Source organism: Leptomonas pyrrhocoris (genome assembly GCF_001293395.1).
Source record: "Leptomonas pyrrhocoris isolate H10 chromosome Unknown, whole genome shotgun sequence".
Lineage (NCBI taxonomy): Eukaryota > Euglenozoa > Kinetoplastea > Trypanosomatida > Trypanosomatidae > Leptomonas > Leptomonas pyrrhocoris.
Window position 1 is genome coordinate 704,320 of NW_015438362.1, and position 18,432 is coordinate 722,751.

The 18,432-nt window shown below is 56.6% G+C and overlaps 7 protein-coding genes and 1 non-coding gene across 9 annotated transcripts; all 8 read left to right on the top strand.

Moving 5' to 3' along the window:
- Positions 1–406: 406 nt before the first annotated feature.
- On the top strand, positions 407–1,483 carry ABB37_03888 (putative mitochondrial paraflagellar rod component, putative (PFC19); the record flags this gene model as incomplete). Of its 2 annotated transcripts, none has more annotated exons than XM_015801362.1 (1): positions 407–1,483. In XM_015801362.1, the coding sequence occupies exon 1, from the start codon at positions 530–532 to the stop codon at positions 1,481–1,483; it is 954 nt and encodes a 317-aa protein (XP_015659982.1). In that variant the 5' UTR covers positions 407–529. The 2 variants fall into 2 exon arrangements, with proteins under 2 accessions (XP_015659982.1, XP_015659983.1); XM_015801363.1 differs by having other exon boundaries at positions 489–1,483.
- A 468-nt stretch (positions 1,484–1,951) lies between these two features.
- ABB37_03889 (hypothetical protein) lies at positions 1,952–5,150 on the top strand (the record flags this gene model as incomplete). The annotated part of the gene is made up of 1 exon (XM_015801364.1): positions 1,952–5,150. The coding sequence occupies exon 1, from the start codon at positions 2,259–2,261 to the stop codon at positions 5,148–5,150; it is 2,892 nt and encodes a 963-aa protein (XP_015659984.1). The 5' UTR covers positions 1,952–2,258.
- Positions 5,151–5,626: 476 nt separating this feature from the next.
- On the top strand, positions 5,627–7,063 carry ABB37_03890 (hypothetical protein; the record flags this gene model as incomplete). Its single annotated transcript, XM_015801365.1, has 1 exon — positions 5,627–7,063. The coding sequence occupies one exon, from the start codon at positions 5,627–5,629 to the stop codon at positions 7,061–7,063; it is 1,437 nt and encodes a 478-aa protein (XP_015659985.1).
- A 389-nt stretch (positions 7,064–7,452) lies between these two features.
- Positions 7,453–8,559, top strand: ABB37_03891 (putative mitochondrial hypothetical protein; the record flags this gene model as incomplete). Its single annotated transcript, XM_015801366.1, has 1 exon — positions 7,453–8,559. The coding sequence occupies exon 1, from the start codon at positions 7,720–7,722 to the stop codon at positions 8,557–8,559; it is 840 nt and encodes a 279-aa protein (XP_015659986.1). The 5' UTR covers positions 7,453–7,719.
- Positions 8,560–8,977: 418 nt separating this feature from the next.
- ABB37_03892 (hypothetical protein) lies at positions 8,978–10,569 on the top strand (the record flags this gene model as incomplete). The annotated part of the gene is made up of 1 exon (XM_015801367.1): positions 8,978–10,569. The coding sequence occupies exon 1, from the start codon at positions 9,019–9,021 to the stop codon at positions 10,567–10,569; it is 1,551 nt and encodes a 516-aa protein (XP_015659987.1). The 5' UTR covers positions 8,978–9,018.
- An 885-nt stretch (positions 10,570–11,454) lies between these two features.
- Positions 11,455–12,975, top strand: ABB37_03893 (hypothetical protein; the record flags this gene model as incomplete). Its single annotated transcript, XM_015801368.1, has 1 exon — positions 11,455–12,975. One exon carries the CDS (start codon positions 11,455–11,457, stop codon positions 12,973–12,975), a length of 1,521 nt encoding a protein of 506 aa, XP_015659988.1.
- Positions 12,976–13,080: 105 nt separating this feature from the next.
- Positions 13,081–13,161, top strand: ABB37_04190. The gene has a single exon. It is a non-coding gene; the product is annotated as a tRNA-Ser (tRNA).
- Positions 13,162–13,893: 732 nt separating this feature from the next.
- On the top strand, positions 13,894–18,410 carry ABB37_03894 (hypothetical protein; the record flags this gene model as incomplete). The annotated part of the gene is made up of 1 exon (XM_015801369.1): positions 13,894–18,410. The coding sequence occupies exon 1, from the start codon at positions 14,727–14,729 to the stop codon at positions 18,408–18,410; it is 3,684 nt and encodes a 1,227-aa protein (XP_015659989.1). The 5' UTR covers positions 13,894–14,726.
- Positions 18,411–18,432: the final 22 nt, after the last annotated feature.

Sequence of the window (18,432 nt, forward strand, 5' to 3'; positions counted from 1 at the left end):
TGTGTGTGTCGCTTTGTTCGATACACGCGCGTACTCTCTCTCTCTCTCTCCTCACAGAACGGTTGCATTGCTTTCAGCTGCACAAACTCAGTTTTGTGTTTGCTTGTTTGTTTGTGTTTATCGGTCGGTCGTAACGTTGAAATGTGCGTGATTAAATTACGCGGAATCAGCCGAATGAAATGAAATCCATGGCATGTTTTGAAGAGAAACGCTTGTGGCTGCTGCAGCTTGAGCTTTATATTGCTCGAATGCCTGTTGTCTCTGTCTTTGAATTCTATTCTGTGTTCGCGTGAGCCACAGACATATCGTCCTCCGCATTGGAACGCTACTCGCGTTAGTAGGCAGTAAATGAACAGAGAGTAACTGCTTTGTTTTTTTTCACCGTGCTTCTTCCTCCCATGCTACCAGAGAACCGTTACCGTCGCCCTCGGCAAAAAAAAAAAACAATAAACGTTCGCTTGCATTCACACACACCCTTTTCGGGACAAAGCACTACAGTTGAATTCAACGACAGCCTTTGATATACCTCATGGACGGTCGCCTCTTCACCATTGCGAGGGACGGTCTCCGCTGCACCTCGCTCTTCGTCGCGGGGGATGCGCACCGGTGCATTCTCGTTGTCGGCTCCCAAATGGACGCCCTCCTCGCCACTCCTTACGCGCACGACCTCTTCGACGGGCTCAAGGAGAGCTGGGCGGTGGCGCAGGTGGAGCTGGGCAGCAGCCGGGTAGACTTCGGTGTGTGCGATCACATGTCGGATGCGGACGACGTCAACGCCGCGCTGCACGCACTCACGACGGAGTGTAAGATGACTGAAGTGGTGTTGTACGGCAGCGGCACAGGCGTCCAGGTGGTGCTGGAGGTGTTGGCCTCAGGGTCGCAGGCGGAGGTGGTTACGCGTGTGGTGCTGCACGGTGGCGTCGTCTCCCCGGAAAGCAGCAAGCACTTTGCCCCGGACGCAACGGAGCACCGCGTGAGTCGTGCACAGGCGTTGTTGAAGGAGAATCGAGGGGCAGACATGGGCGCCATGAAGGACCTCTACGACATCCCGGTTACCCCGGCGCGTCTGCGGTACGGGAACACCCTTACTGTGCAGGAGGCACTCTGGCAGCCGGTGCTGGAACAGAACGAGAAGGCTTACAAAGCCGCTCTTCGTGGTATTGCGGTGCCGGCGCTTTTTCTGTTGGCCACTGATGCGTCGTACAACGCACGCGCTGCATCTGCCCTCCCTGCTGTGCGTAGTGTGGCCATGAAGGCTATTGGGCTTTCGAGCGAGGCCGTCCATGTGGAACTGCTGCCCAACACCGTCGATGAGCACCGTCGAGTTCTGAAAGGGGGTGGTCCGCTGGTGGTCACTGCAGTGCAGCAGTTCCTGGCTTCTGCAGATATGCGACGGGAACAGCGGAGGATCGCTGCCGAGGCTAACGCGGTGGAGGCGGAACGCCAGCATCGATTTGACCTTGCGAAAGCGATGTATGCATGAGGCTGTACGTGTGAACCTTTTTTTTCTTTCTTGGTATCAAAAAGGTATACATGTATTCCTTGCGGATGTTAAGTAGCAGCATATGTATATATATATATATATATTTATATATTTCTATCGTGGAACTAAAACGCTAAGGGATGAACAAAGTTGCAGTCTTGGCGCGGTAAGGCGGGGTGAAGGTGGCGATTGAAGGATTCTTTGTGTTTGCCGCTACAGGAGTAGGACAGAGCATGAAGCGAGGCGAGGGCAGCAGGACGCGTCTCGTGGCTCGTGTCTTCCCCCGTTTCTCCTTTTCCTGAAATGCTCGTAATAATAATAATAATAATAAACTTTTTCTTTCGCCAGCGGATGGAAGCACACGGAATGTGATGCAGCGGGAGTCTAACAAAACCCAGTTCGACTGCCCTCCTCGCCCTTCTCATTCCCTCTCTTTCTCGCTGAATAATAATAATAATAACACCACGCAGTGTTTTGTAGTCTCACACGAATACGTATATCAAAAAGGGCAGTGCCGTGCTCGTACTGCACTCGTTACACAACGACGTACTTTTCTTTATTCCCGGGCAAACACGCTTTGAATGGAACGCGGTCGTACAATCAACGATCATAGAACTTAACAGTAAGGAAGAAGTGAGCTTTAGTGTTTTTGTGAAGCTTGTTTTGCCATCAACCCCTCCATACTTTGATTTTATCTTCTTCTTCTTTGCCCAGGTAAACGTACCACATAGACTGCAACATAGAACGCTGCACATTTTATCGCCTAAAGAAGGAGATGTTCTCCGAGTCGGACGAAGATGAGCAGTACACCGTACATGAAGTGGACGGCAAGGAAGGTGTAACTCCGCAGCCTGACGTGTCACTGAAGCCAGCGGAGGCGCCGGAGGCGGTGATGAAGGCAGACAACGCAGCCGCCGCGTCTCCTCTTGCTCGGTACTATCGACTTGGCACAAAGCAGCGCCACGCCTTCGATGAGCACATGCGACGACTGAGAGAAGAAGCGCAAAGGACCCAGCAGGAGCGCGAGTTCCGCCAGCACTACCCTTTCCGCCCATCGCGTGAGACCGCAGCGTACACTACGCTAGAGAGAGAGGTAAACGTTCCTCCCAAGAAGGAGCGAGGCGATGAGGCACTGGTTGAACAACCCCGGGAAACCGTTAGCATTTCAACGACACCGGCGAAGCCCGTCTTTCACCGTCTCGCAGCACAGGCCGTGCAACTCGAACTGCGCCGCCGTCATCGCGAGGAGCAGAAGCGCCGCGCGGAAGCTGCCGCCCTGCGCGACGCCTTCCAACCCGCCATCAACCGTCAAGCACCCGTGTACACCGATGAGCTGTGCCACCTTGACGACGTTCCAGTCGAGGAACGGTTGCTGCACTATGGCGAAACAATCGCACGCGAGCGTCAGCGCCGGCAGGAGATGAAGGTGCTAGAGGAACAAGCTGTCCTGCAGGCGGCCCAAGCTGCCGGGACGGGTGGCAGCGACAGTGCTCTCCAGCAAATGAACCCTGCGGAGCGGCGACGCTTGCGCGAAGAGTTTGAAGAGCGTAACACCCGTTTTCTTGCGCAGAAGGCGCAGCACCGCGTACGCGCGGAGAAAGAGGCAACAGGAACGTTTTCCTTCCAACCGCAGATTTCTGCCACTTCGGCAGCACTAGACGATGCGCGTCAGCGAGAGGTTGTGCAGGCTCGAAAAGCAGAGCTGGAAGAGCTGCTGGACCGCACCGCTGACGGCGCGCCGTTCACGGTGATTCAGCACAGCACGAGCGGCAGTCGCGATGTAAGTCGTCGCAGTGATGCACTCTACGCCCATGCTGTTGCACGGCAGCGCAAGCTGAGTCAACCACTTCGTCAGCACGAAAAGATCAACAGTGCGCGCGACAAGAGAGGTGTGCTCGACGGTAGTGGCAAGCAGACCTCTACGAGCTCCGCGTTTGCCCATGAGGAGGAACCGCCGTATCAGCCGCGGACCAACCCAACCTCCAGCAAGTGGATCGCCAGCGGCCCTCATCGACACTTTTTCGAGCAGGACTTCGTATGCAGACAGGCGCTTTACGCGCAGGTAAGGGAAGAAGAAGCCAACCTGAATGCAGAGGTGGAACCAAAGATGGCCGCATCGCCGAATGCAGCAAGAGGCACAACGAATAGCGACGCAGGCGACAGGTTAGTAGCGGCAGCAGCGACAACAAAGGCATACAAGGCGAACACAAAGGTTTTAAATGAGCGACTTTATTACAGTGCGAAGAAGGCAAGCGAAGTGGCGCGTCGGCGACGTGAGGCTTCGCTGAACGCACAGGAGTGCCCTTTCCGTCCAGAGCTGTCGCCTGGAACTCAGTACGTTCTGAAGCGCATGAAGCCGCTGCGTGACGGTGACGTCGTCAAAAGACTGACCGGCGCAGTACCGCCATTGGCGCAAAAAAGAGCTGAAATCGACGACGAAAAGAAAGATCTCTACGAGCCGACGCCCAACACGCGACGATCTGACAGTCTCAACACTCGTTCCGCGTCGCCTTCTGCATCGCAGGGTCTTTCCACGGATGGCGCGAGGGCGGAGCCACCGCAGCAACCGCCGCGGAAGCGTTCCATGGTCACACGTGATCAAATTGAGCACTTTTACCAACGCCAACTCGACTTTCTGCAGGAGCGGCGGGACCTCATTCAGGAACGCAGAGAGGGCGAGGTGGTTCAGGAGCTTGTCGAGTGCACTTTTCGGCCACGCACGAACGTCGACCGACACGACGGCGCTGCTGCCTCTCCTCGCACGACCGGCTGCGCCGAAAAGTCGGAGGAGCGCGGACCCTCGGTGAATCAGGTCACGGGTGTGACAGGCTTCTTAGAGCGCCAAAAGACGGCCCGACAGCGCAAGGCGGCACAGGAGGAACTCGTGCGCACGATGGGCCTGCCCCGTCACAAGTCCGCCGCCAATCTCAATTTCGTTACCGGGACAACGGTTCTGAGTCCCTTCACGCTGCAGACGGCGCAACGGCAGCAGCAGCGGCGGCGCTCCTCCTGCTCCCCATCGACCCAGCGCACGCTGTCACCGGCGAATGGGGTGGAGTGCGGGGAGAACGCACGCACGTGGGTGAATGAGCTAACATCATCCGAGCGCGTGCTGTACGACGCTCTGGAAGAGTCGGAACACTACCCCGCCTCGTCCACGGCGCCGCTTCATCCCCTTCCCGGCTACATCCGGTCCGAGGAGGAAGGCGACGACGACACCGTGTACCTTGACGATGTGGAAGGTTACGCCTACACCGCGGCGAATGATCGTGGCGACGCTGATAGTGCAGAGGCCGCGTACATGCCTCGTCCATCTCTGCCGCTGATGCTGCCGACCTGTCGCGACGTGGGTGCCGAGGCGCACCGTGAGAAGACCTCCCTGTTCTCCTCTCTTTCCCCCAACACGTTTTCGGGCCGAAGTCTTGCCGCTAGGGCGGCGAACCGGCACCAGGCAGACGGTAGCGCAGCGGCACGGTCGCACTCGTCTGAGAAGCCATCCGCGCTGAAAGGGACAGTCGCGGCGCAGCTCACCTCCAGCGCCCAGCGGCGCAAGCAGAGGCGAACGGTCTCGTTTGCTGTCGACGGGTCCGCCTCCTCACCGCTAGGTGGTCGCAAAGCTCTTGCTGTCAGCTCTCATGCGGATCCGACACGACGCCTTTCGCATTAAGCAACGGCGTGTGTAGGGGTGGCGTTTGCAAAGTAGTTCGAACATATATATATATATTTTTTTTTGCATAGATGACGTTACGCTGAGAACACCACCACTGCATTGCGACCCGCATATATATATATTACTATTTTGAAACGCTCGTCATCGCGGTGCACAGGTTGCGCATTATGGACCGGAGTTTGTACGTCGTACTCCCACATTGAAGCTCTTCGCTGGACGACGGTGCCCACCACCAACTCCTACCGTGTAAGCATTCTGAATCGGTGGTCATCTGGGTGACTTTTCTTTCCTTCTTTTTGCAGTTCTCACAGCATTTCTCATAGACTCCCGCACCCGCGCATATACACTCACAGACACGCATACACACACACACATAGATGCGTCATCATTCTTTGTTGTTTCTGCATAAGTAGTTATTATTATTATTATTATTATTATTATAACAGTACCATTCTTCACGACGGGAGGAGCCGATGTCTGCACGCACAGAGAGGCGTAAGCGCAGCTCCAACGTGCTGAAGTTCCACTCGGTGCGTCGACGGAAAATAAGCGACGCCGCCATCGTACGAGGAGTGGAGATTGAGTTTGATCGCACATTACCCTTCTGGCGGTGCTTCACTGACCTGCGTCTGGGGTCTGGCCGCAAGCCGGAAGTGACGCAGCGCACCACGCGGCTGCTCTGCCGCATCCCCTGCAAAGTCTTCAAGCGTGTCGATGTCGTGTGGGCTCGGACGCAGGTCCACCTACACGAGGTCAACGGCGGGCGACTTGTTCGCTCCGGCGGCACCAACACAAACCGCGCACCAAATAGGTTCCCTATGAGCTCTTCAGAAAGCAGTCATCGCAACGGCAACGCAGACACGTCGGCGTACACGATCGACACGCTGCATTTTGTCCACGAGGATGCGTATAAGAAAGGACCCGGTAGTGAACACAGCTTCCACGTTCAGTCGGTGGTGCTGCGCGACTCTCCGGCCGTCTTGCAGTGCGTTGCTGGTGCGATGGTGTCATTTTCTTTTCTTGTTTTCACTTCCTTGCGGCTGATCCACGCCTGTGAGGTGAGGAGGTGTCACATCGCCCAGCTGAGCCGGGCGCTGGAGCCGGCCATGCAGGCGTGTACGCACAGCTGCCAAGAGTCCTCTGTTAGTCGTGTGGGGAGAAAGGACGCGATGACCGCTTCACCACAGATGACGCCTTCCTTGATGCTGCGCAAGGAGGCGATGACGCATTCTACCGAAGACGCCGCGGGTGCGTTTGCGGAGTTGCGGGGGTGGTGCCCGGCTGCGTCGTCGCGAATTCTTATCCTTGGCATGGGCGGCAACAGCATGGCCCTCGCCCTCCGCGCCGTCCTCGGACCGGCAGCGATGATCGAGGTGGTGGAAGTTGAGCCTGCGGTGGTGGCGGCGTGCCTGCGCGTGGGCACCCTCGACGAAGGCGATGACCACATGAAGGTGCACCTTCAGGACGCCGAGGGGTGTCTGCGTGCGCTGCCGCACCACGTCTACGACTTTATCTTCATGGACATTTTCGAGCCGATGGAGGCCACCATGCAGAACTTGCACCCCTGGGTCGCCGCCGCACGGGAGAAGCTCGCTGCCGGGGGCCTGCTCGTGATGAACGAGCATCAGCTGCCCTCGGCGGAAGGACTCGCCCCTTACGGGAAACTTTTTGGCGATGGCAACGTGCAAGCGGTGAACTTGCGTGGGTGGAATGAGAGCGTGGTCGTGTGCGTCGCACCGGGCAGCCCAGAAACGGATACTTACACGCTGGAGATCTCCAAGTCGTACACGAACGTGGCCTTTAACGTCTACGAGGCACTGGTACCGGGTTGGCTGCCCCACTTTTCATGGCTGGTGCGAGCAAAGACGCACTATTTCCAAAAACTGCGGTGCCGGTTGTGGACCTCGTGAACACGGCCCTCTCCCTCCCTCTTAAAAAAAGAGAGGGGAAGACCGACCAATGAACGCAAGTCGTACTTAAACGATGCAGCACTTTCTGTACCTACATCGGATGACTTTTTTTTGTCGATGCTGGTGTCCCTGTCCCATACTGGGACCGTGCCAGCGAATGAAGAAAAACGAAATAATGCCGATTGACGTGGTTACTGTGTTTTGCGCCCGTGTCTTTCGAAATGCTTTGCTGGCTGCGTAGGTCTTTTTGTGTTCCTGTTCTTGGGGACAGCGAGGCTGAACGCACAGGAGCCTTCCCTTCTTTCTCTCTCGCTTTCTACCGATGAACTCAGGTTCTTTCCTCTTCATCATTTCCTTTCTCTTCTTGCCCTCTTCTCTACACCCAACAAAGCAGCTGAGGAGAAGCAAAACAATAACAACCAAAAGGGCCAGTTGAGCCGCGTATCACTGCACTGTGGCTGAGCTGACTGCGGTCTCATAGTAAAAGGCGCAGACTCACACACAAACGCCAAAGAATCCGTCCCACCACGCTTCCTCTTCTCTTTTCCTTTCTTCTTGCGTCTTTCGCAACTTTTTGCAGACTTGCCTCCGATCGCAGCTCCTCTTATTTTTGTCCCCTCTGTCTCTCGCAGATTTTATCGGTGTCTTCACAGCTCATGGCTAGCTTGTCCCAAGCGCGTGTCGCGCGCTTCACCTCTCGATGGCTCACCGATGAACTCAACAACTTTGCCCGCTCCGGCAACTGGGAGGGTGCTCTGCAGACCTTCGAGCAGCTGCAGCAATCAAGCCTGGTGCACCGCAATGTGTACCACTACACGACGGTGCTGAAGGCATGCAGCCGGGCTGGGCAGATGGACGCCGCCATGACAGTGTTCCGCCAAATGAAAGCGAACCAGGTGAAGCCGAACGTGTACACCTACACCACTCTCCTGAATGGGTGCGCCGTGGCGAAGAAGATCGACTTAGCGCTGCGGCTCTTCGCCGAAATGCGACTGGCTGAGGTGCCGCCAAACGTGCGCACCATGACGGCGCTCGTCACGGCCTGCGCGCGCTGTGGGAAGTGGGAAAAGGCGTTCCGGGTGCTTGACCAGTGCGAGGAGCTTCTGATTGCCCCGAACGTGCTGACGTACACGGCCGCCATGGACGGCTGTCGCCGCGCGGGTGTATGTGCGCCGGCCATTGCTCTCTTGGAATCGAAGATGACCGACCCGAGCCAGGTGCGGCCGAATGAGGTGACCTACAATACACTTCTTGGTGCCTGCACGGCGGCGAAGGACTACGAGGCGGCGCAACGCGTGTTTGCGCGTATGGTGGCAGACGGCTACGAGCCAATTGAGTACACGCGTGGGTTGCTCGCAGATGTGTTTCGTGGCACTCCGTTAGACGGACTTGCTGACAACATTCCGGTGCGTGTCAAGCCTCCAAAGTGGGAGGCGTACGTGCCGGACTCTGATCCTGTCACCGCGATGCGGGCTACTCAGGAGGAAGCGTCGTAAGGATTATGTTTCCGGTGCAAACGAGGTAGAATACTGCTTCGTGGGTTCTGTTGCGGTGTTCGTTGGGTGCTTTTCACCTTTCTTTGTGTCCCAGCATAACGAAGAACGTAATAAAAAAGACGGTGCTTGTGCCTTTTCAAACTCTCTCGCTGCTGCCGTGCGTTGTGTTGGCCCTTCTCTTTGCTATTATTATTGGTTTTGTGAGGTCTTCTGCGGTGTCGTGGCAATCACACGGATGCATGAAACTCAAGCGGAGAGCAGTAGTTTTTTTTTGATTTATTGCTGACGTTATGCATCGATCCTCCGCAGCCGCATGAACTGTTGACACCTAATGTTCTTTACTGACTCGCATCTCTTCTCTGCCCTGATCTTCTGTCCCTTCTTCGTTCTTCTGGTTTTGTTTTCTCTTCAATGCAAAAGCCTCCAAGAAACAGTTAGTAAATCCATCGTGGAGACGAAATGAACACCTCGAGCATGCTTGAGTTGTTGGCTAGCAACACACACAGCTCCGAAAACCTGCACGGCGTGGCGGTGTTGGGTGTCCCGGCGTTTGATCCTGCTGCCATTTCTCTCTTCCCTCGCAGCCAAAGTCACCCGGCCAGCGCTCCAACGACGACCAACAGTAGTGGCAGCGACCTCTTCACTGAGGCCATGAACGTCCGAGCAAAAACGCTGTGGCGTTCCTTGTACCCCCGCTCGGCTCCCCCAGCAGCTTCTGCTGTCTCCACCGCAACGACTAGCGGTTCTTCCGACGACGCCAGCAGAGCTGCCGAGTCATTCACTCTCATCGACGCGGTCTGCCATGGCATCGTGACGGTGGTGGCCGACAAGACCGCCGCACCGTCCGCCAACCTGTCGTCTCGTATCACGCCTACCATTTCTGCTGCACTGACCACGGCGCACAAGCGCAGCCGCGACGAGGACGACATCGTGTCCATCAGTCCCGAGCAGCTGAAGGCGCGCAGTGCGCTTGTTGTCTCGCAGGCCGCCGCGCAGGAGGCGGAGGCGCAGCAGTACAAATCACCTCCGAAGTGGAAGCTGTCAAAGGTGCTTGTCGGTCATCAGGGCTGGGTGTGGACGACGGCGGTGGAGCCGGGCAACAAGTGGTTTGCCACCGGCGGCTTCGACGCGATTATCAAGGTGTGGGACTTGGAGACCGGTGCGCTGAAGATGAACCTGACGGGGCACAAGGAGGCGGTGCGGTCTATCGCGCTCAGCAGGGTGTCGCCGTACATGTTCAGCGGCAGCGACGACCACTCCGTCAAGTGTTGGGATCTGGAACGAAATGAAGTCGTGCGTGAGTTTTTTGGGCACAAGAGCTCCGTCCACTGCGTCGCTGCGCACCCCACGCTGGACGTGGTGATCAGCGGTAGCCGTGACAAGACGGTGCGGGTGTTCGACCTGCGCTCCCGCGCAGTGGTGCACACCATGTCGGGACACACAGATAGCGTCATGTCACTCGTGGTGCAGCAGGAGGAGCCGCAGGTGATTTCCGGCGGCAGTGATGGCTTTATCTACCTGTGGGATCTGGCCTCCGGTAAGCCGGTGAAGCGGCTGACGCGGCATAAAAAGCCGGTGCGGGGGCTGACCTTCACGGCGTCCGGCAGCGCCCTTGTCTCGTGCGGTGCAGATGAGATACGCGTGTGGGACCTGCCCTCCGGCGACTACGTCACCAACGCTAGCACCCGCGTGACGGACGCGGCGAAGAAAGAGAGGGGGGAGGCGGAGGAGTTGTCCTACCGATGGAGCTGCTGCGCGATGAGTCCGCACAACGTCTTGGCCGTGGGAAGTCAGGATGGGGAGCTGGCCTTCTACGACTGGAACTGTCCGCAGCCGCGACGGGTAGCGGGAAAGCACTACGCCCCCTATCAGTGGACCAAGACGAAGCCCTTGCCAGGGACATTGAATGGAGAGGGCGGGATCAATGGCATGACCTATGACGTCTCCGGCACGCGCCTCATCACGGTGGAGAGCGACAAGAGTGTGAAGATGTGGCGACTGCGTGAGTAAGCTATCTTTGGTGTTGTTGAATGCAAACGCAAGCTTTGTTGAGCGACTTCGAATGGCGTTGTTGCGGATGCGGCGTTGTGCGCATTCAGTACCGCGTGTTATAGCGACTCGCTTTGTAAAGAAATGGATTTCTAAAAAGACCGTTTACACAACTCGAATGGCCCCGAACCCCCCAAACGTTTTTTAAAATAATGTGCGCTCATTAGTGTGCGCAACGCTTCAGCAATGCGACGGGGGGGGGGGGGGGAGGAGGGCAACGCCGTGCCGTGCGAACAGAAGCATGTGTTCCAGTGGAAGGTTTAGACAATCAAAAAGTTGCTTTTTCCCCTCCATGTCTTTTTCGTCTCCAAAGCTGTTCTGTTCCCATCTTCTTCCCACTTCATCCTCTGACTGCGTGTTCTACACTCACTCGTGAAAGTACTTCCGCTTTTTTTTTTCTCCCCTGATGGTTACCGGTAGTCAATATCAGATACGATACACACAGTGTGAGATTGACGCTCGATACACCGAACATTTTGTTGCTGCTGCTGCTATTTATTTCATCTCTATTCCGATTCATTGATCTGTGCCGGTCGTAAGCGCCTTCCTTCCACATTTTCAATTTGATTTTTTCTATTGCATCTTCTCGTAGATTTGTTTTGTTTTTCTGATCGATTTATTAGTACTACTACTTTGTTTGATTGTTAAACTTCCTGTCGGGCGATATTTTCATCCCAGGTTTTACCATCTATATCTTCAGTCCCCCCCCTTTTTTGCTGTTATCATCACCGTCTTGGTTGCTCACATACGAACAGTGAAGTTTGCATTCGCGTTCGCCTTCACAAGAGAGCCGGTGCCTGGCTTCATTGAACTTAGTGGTATTATAAATCGTTCTGCTCTTTCGTAATGTCCGGCTTTGGCTATTATGCAAAACCCACTTCTTTTGCTGCACCGTCTGGCTCGGTGGCGGTAGGTGGCGTTTGTGTGAGCACCAACAACGGAAATGGCAATGCGGGTAGCGCCAACGACCGCGAGCGCGTCACCCGCATCCTCGTGGTAGGCGAGACCCGCGTCGGGAAAACGCTGCTCATTCGTCGTCTGTGCGACCAAATTTTTGGCGACACAGCCATCGAAACGAGCACGGAGGAGTACTCCGCCTTCAACAGCAGTGCCACGGCGGAGGGCGCCGCAGACGAGGACAATCTCGGTCCGGAGTGGGGGCCGACGGTAGGCATCGCCATCGATGCCTTAAAGCGCAGCACCACCGTCCTGTGCAATGTGCCGCATGCGAGCGAGCTCAGCATGCCGGCTCTCTTCCCACCTACGCCGATAGCAAACGGCATTGCAGCGTCGTCGTCCTCCTTCAATCACCCACCAGACCACAACAGCTACGGAGGTTACCCTTCTGTTTACGGCACGGTGCCCACGACGGGCGGTGGCGGTGGCGGCCTACAGTATCGTGGAACTTCGGCAGCCGTTTCGGTGCCAGGTGGGGGAGACAGCAACAACACCTTTAGCTCCTCCACCAGCAACCCACCCCCGAGTCAGCTTATGAGCCACCCTACACCTCTTCAGCAGCGCTGCACCGTGCGGCAGACCGTGGAGTTCCACGAGTTGGGCGGTTCGCACGGCTACCGCGACATCGCCCGGCTGCCGCTGCGCAACATTCGGTACGACGGCGTCATCTTCGTGTACCACCGCCGCGACCTCACGAGCACGGTCTACCTGTCCGACTGGTACGACTGGGTGTGCAACGTCCTCTCTACCAGCGCCAGCGTGAGCGGACCGGGAAACCCGCACAACAGCAGCAACCGGTTCAAGACGATGCCGCGCTTCATGCTGGTCGGGACGCAGCTGGTGGGCGATGAGCTGACGGCCGCAGCGGCAGGGGTGCGGAAAGATGTGGACAGCACTTTGCATATTGGCACTGTCGCCGTTTCGGACGAAGCGCTGCTGGACGGCAACTTTGAGGTGAAGGTGCGCGTGCTGCAGTCCCCGCAGACACCCGCCTCTCGCAGTCGGGTAAAGCGTGTGGGCCGCACCGTCGTGCGTAGTGTAGCGTGGCCTTACCACGTCTTCTGGTGCTTGTGGCATCCATTCTTCTTCTTGTCCGAGCAGTATCAAGAAGAGCGAGGCCCAGGCAGCAAACTCACGACGCTATGCACGCGGCTGGTGGAGCGGGTCGTGTGGCTGCTTTACAAGATGGAGCAGACACTCCTGTATTTGATGGCCGTCGTTCTGTTCGGGCCCTACCAAGAGGCCGTGGTGCTCGGACATTCCCGCACGAAGCAGACGCTGGAAAAGCTGCGCAGAGATGAACAGTGCGTGGCGCAGGCGCATGTGTGCCGCCTGGACAGCGACATCGCGCTGCAGTCGTCGCTGGACGAGATTGTCGCCTTTTTCGATCTTCTTCTGAGGGAAGACTGAAAACAAGAAATTTTTTTTTCACCGCGTTACCACTCGCAACGCTAAGTACATGGCTTGCCTCTCGCGAGAAGTGTGAACGGGTTCAAATCGGTTGTCGGTTGTGCAGTCACCATACCCAAGTGGTTACGGGGGTTGACTCGAAATCAACTGCGATCTCGCGCGCAGGTTCGAATCCTGCTGGTGACGACTTTTTTTGGTTGTCCCGCCGACCCGCGCCGCGAAAAAGTAAAACCACGACACCCACTCACCCCCGCGTTTGTTTTTAATTTTTTCTTCATTGACTTACAGTACTGACCATCATGTGTCGTTGGGAACGACGTCGTAACCGCGTCCCACGCTAAGAGATTACGCCTTTCTGTGTGATGTGCTTTGTGTTTTTCCCGTGTTATCTTTATTTCTTTCCTTTTCTTTCGTCTTCGTATTGACGCTATTGCCTGCCGATGATCTGCACGTGCTGCTTAAAAAAAAAAGAGGGAAAATGAAAAATAATGAATGGGCCTTCCTTCTGCTTCCGCTGTTCTTCGTTGAGAAAGCACCGTTGGGTGCGCGGTCTGTGTATGGCGTCCCTCGAAAAGGGAATGAAATGAGAATCATACACATTACCATCGTGTCTGTCAATAGCGTGTGATGCTCGACTCGGAGAATCAGAAACAGCGTTCAACGAGGAGTGGAGAGCAAAGGAAATGTACCTGTGACGCTTCCCCTGAGGAAACAGGCAACATAGAAAAAAATATTAACCACGTTCCTCCCCGATGTCAAAATATGACTATTCGCAGGATGACTCATTCTGAGCTGTCTCTCCTTTCCGGTATATTTTCTCGTTTACCTCTCTCTCTCTCTCTATCGTTTCTCCTTCTCGGTCCACCTCCCGCGTGGTCTTCCTCGAAATCCTAATCTCCTCCCTTTCTCCCTCACCAAAGAGCACGGGAGAGAGAGGAAAAGTTGGATTCGATTCGACTCAGGTTCTTCCGTCCTCTTTCGTTTTCTCTCCCTTCGAGGGAAAACTCTCTCGAAAGAGAAAAAAAGTTGATTTTCTCTCTTCCCCATCACACAGCAAAGTTTGAGGTGCGTGTGTTTTTGTGTGTTTGCATACGCGCATCTTCTCTTTGCTCCGGTTGTCTCACTTTTGCAGCACGTTTTGTGTTCTTGAAAGGGAAGCATCACACCAAATCCATTTTCCCAGAACTTGGGCACCCTGCGGACTTGTTTCTGGCACTCGCGACGGTTCTTCCGCTGACTTCTTTTATTGTTTGTTTTGCTCCTTCGTCTTTTTTTCTCGTTGGATACCGTGTTTCTTGTCGTACTGCGTCATTTTTGACTTTGCTAATAATAATAATCCTTCACGATTCGTGTTTTCGACACTTAAAACCACAACACCGCTTTGCGTTCTCGATCTCTACAGCAAGCCTTTCTTTTTTTTTCCCCGACAGTTTTTGTATTTGTTCTCCAATCCTGCGGACCTTCCCCCCTTCCTCCCCCCCCCCTCCTCGTTCCTTTCTTAAACAAACACAAACCCGTTATCGTGCCTTATCTGTTCCATCATTTCTTCTTCTTGGTTTCTCTGGCCTCCGCTTATCGGCTTCGTGTTCTGTTTTCCCTGTTCCAGCCTTCTTCGTCTTACCTTAAAACTCTACCTTAACGCCTCACCCTTTTTTTTTTCGTCCGTTTTGGCCCAGTAATGCGTTGTGTCGCGTCACGCTTTCTCTTCGTGTCTGTTGCTTTTTTGTTTTTCCTGGTTTGCTGTAGACAACATGGACTCGACGTTGAGCAAGGACTTGGGGTCAACGCGGTCCGTGCACTCGTACGACCGGCACATCAGCAGCCAGCGCACGTCGTCCTCGTTCGTTACGATCAATGAAAAGCGGTCCTGGCGACCTCCGCCTTACATCTTTCAGCCGGTGCTGGACTACATGCCAAACTCGGCCCCGCTAGCGCTTGCAGCCGCGAACCCGTTTCTCCGCCTGTACGTCGAACGAAACGAAAACAATGGCGGCTTTCTGTTGGATGGCTACCAAGTCACCCCATTTTCTACGGAAATGGGTAGATCCGCATGGGACGGTGGTGGGGGTAGAGGTGGAGCGGCAGGCGTTCGCAACGAGGGCGGGGAAGCATGGGGGCCTGACCCGTTCGAAGCAGACGGCGATGTGGGCGCCTGCGGGCCTGGTGTGTACAATGGCCCCTATAAGGGCACCAGTGGCCTGGTCGTGGAGGAGGATGAAGTGGGCAACGGGTGGGCAGGGGAAGACGAGCGGAGCGTCTGCGAGGAGCCCTATACCCCCCTCACGAGCACCGACGGCAGCGGCGGCGGCAACGGGGTGCATCTTGCACCTTTTTACATACACGGATTCGAGCCGCTGCAAGGTGTTAGTCCGTTCTCTAGTCATCATTATCCGTCCGTTGGTGTGGATCGAGTGGTGCCAGTCTCTACGCAGGCGGTGAGTCTGTCGATGAAATCAAATGCACCGTTTGCTGCCGATGTGCGAGATCGCGGCTGCCTGCAGGAGTGCTGGCTCGGCGCCGCCGCGGAGCTCTCGCTCTGTGTGAGCATCGTGTGCAAGTCCGATGCGGCGTTGCACTTCGCCACCCTCGGCGCGTGGTGGCTCTCACGTTACTACGGTGTTTCACTGCGACTGCACCACATGCATCCGGCACAACTGCCTGCGTTCAAGAAGGTGCAACAGTCGCTTTTTATTAAAGAGCTACAGTTTGAATACTGCGTCTTTTCCGAGGATTTTCTGCAGTGCATCTCGACTTCGGTTGACTTGCTCTCGCTGTCCATCATTTCCTGTTCAACGTCGCAGGAGGTGACGCTGCGATGCATCGACTCGATTTTACGTAAAAGCGGCAGCGAATCGAAGGGCGGTGCGCTTGCACATACAAGGGAAAGGACAAGCCCTCTCCGTTACGGTATACCCCCCACACCGGGCGATCATACTTCCGGAAGTCAAGAAAACAATGCAGGCTCATCCGCAACCACTGCTGCGGCGGAGTTCCGCCGCGAGGTGACCAACTGGTATCTCTCCGGTGTCCGATCCCTTGGCTCTCTGCGCCGCCTACGCTGCTTGCACATTCTCCACACCCCGCTGCACGAGACTTTCTTGCAGGCCATCACCACGTGCACGTCGCTTGAGTGCCTCATGCTGCATCGCTGCCGCGGCGTCCGCTCCCTGGAGCCGCTGCAACGGCTCAGCCAGCTGCAGTCCCTCAGCCTGCACGGTCTCTCCATCGCGGACGTCGACGTGCTCTCGCTCGGCGCGTTGCCCGCGCTGCGGCAGCTCGTACTCGACGAGTGCCGCAACATCACCGATCTCAGTTTCCTCGCCCCGCTGCGCCACACCCTGGAGAAGCTTTTTGTGCCGCGCACGCTTCTGTCGAACGTGAATATGCAACACATCGGCCTGCTCGACAAGCTAGTGGAGTTAGATGTGCACTCGCTGCGCCAGTTGACGGAGCTGGACGCGCTGAAGGAGCTGACCAGCCTGCGCGTACTCAATGCGCGGGACAACCTCATCACGAATCACGGCTGCGCCATGTTGAGCTGTATGCCGAGTCTGCAGCGGCTTGATTTGGCCTCGTGTCGCTGTCTCACGTCTCTAGCTGCGGTGATCGGTCCAAGCAGCCGGTGGGCACAGCGTCTGCTTTCGCTGAACCTCTCGCAGACTGCCATTACCGATGAAGGACTGCGCGGCATTGCAGAGTGCACCGAGTTGCGCTACCTCAACCTTTCCCAGTGCAGCGCTGTACAAGAGCTCTCGTTTCTGCACAAGATGTCTTCCTTGCGTTGGTTGCACCTCGGTAGCACCAGCGTGACGGAAGCGGAGACGGACCGGCACTTACCCTCCGCGAGTGCGCTGCGCCTGCTGAGTCTGTGCTGCTGCGCGAAAATCACCTCCCTCAAATTTTCGGCCAAGCTGCCGCTGCTAGAGTATCTGGATGTTGAGTCGACTGGCGTGACGGATGAGCAGCTGGTGCACCTCAGCCGGTGTCGCAAGCTCCGCTTCCTGTCCTTGCAACGCTGCAGCGCCATCACGCGGCTGGACTCGTTGTCCGCGGTGCGCTCCTTGCTGGAGCTGAACGCGGCCATGACCGCTGTAGGCAGCCGCGCTGGTAGGCAGGGCAGCCTCCACGCTGGCGACGGTGAAGGTCACCGCGCCGCGAGAAGCGCGTCTTCGTCGCTGACCTCGCTGTACGCAATAACGCCCCCAACCATTTCAGGGCTGTCGCCGCCGCTGCTTTTCTCCACCACCTCCGCGCCTTCGTCGCCAAACACGCCATCCGAGGCTACAGCACCAACACCTCCAACTGCAGTAGCAGACACGCTGTGCTTCCCCTCTGTCCAGGTGCTACATTTAAATGGTTGCAGCCGCGTAGCGCGACTGGAGGGAATCATAAAAAACTTCCCCCAGCTGCGTGTCCTCTACGCCGACCGCATCTCCATCGCGGCACACCGCAGCAACGTCGGCGTCGGTTTCATCGTCGCGGAGGCGCAGCGGCGCGCGCGACTTAACGTGAACATCGAAGGAGACGCGGGAGACGACGAGGCGGGGGAGAACGGTGGTGGACGTGGGCAGCACAACGGCCCAGGAGCGACTAAGTCTGTATCCCGCCTCGATGAGGTGCTGCAGCAGTACGTGCCACAGCCGCCCGCGACGCCGCGACCGCGCACCGCACACGCCGTCGGTGCCCGCCCGTACCCGCCCCATCAGCGCGGAGCGTCCTGTGGGGCGGATGCGGCTCTGGTGGCGCGGGTGTCGGGTGACGCCGTTGGAGACTCGGCGCGGGTGCTTCGCCTCGTTCTCCGCCGCAGCTCGCCAAACGATGCCATGTTTGCCCACCTGTGTGCTCACTTCACCAGTGTCACGTCGCTTGATTTGTCGAAGTGCGTCGGCATACAGTCCCTACCCGGTATTGGGAAGCTATACGCGCTGAGGGAGCTCTTTCTCGCGCAGTCTTCTGTCGACAACGACGGCGTCCGCGCCGCGAGTGCGTGTGTTTCGTTGGAGGTGCTACGGCTGTCTGAGTGCCGCAATGTGACGGACGTGAACTGTTTGGCAGTGCTGAGAAAGTTGCGTGCCCTGAGCATCGAACGCGTGCAGGTGACGAACCACGGTTTTGAGGGTATTGGCGATTGTCGCTCTCTTCAGTTCCTCTCGTGCGCGGAGTGCCGGTACTTGTCTGACGTGAACACACTTGGTCGCCTTCAACGGCTGACGGAGCTGCATTTGGAGTTGACGGACGTGCGCGACGCCGGCATCCGCGGCCTGCTGAAGTGCACCGCGCTTCAACGCGTGTATTTCACGCGTTGTCAACGGTTGACGACGGTCGGTGAGATGCGCGCTGTACTACCGCAGCTGGAGGTGCTTGACGTCTACGGTACCTCGATACCCACGCGCGTTGCCGGTCAAGGGCAGCAGTTTGCCTGTGCGCTGATGTAAAGGTAATCGTTTCTTTTTCACA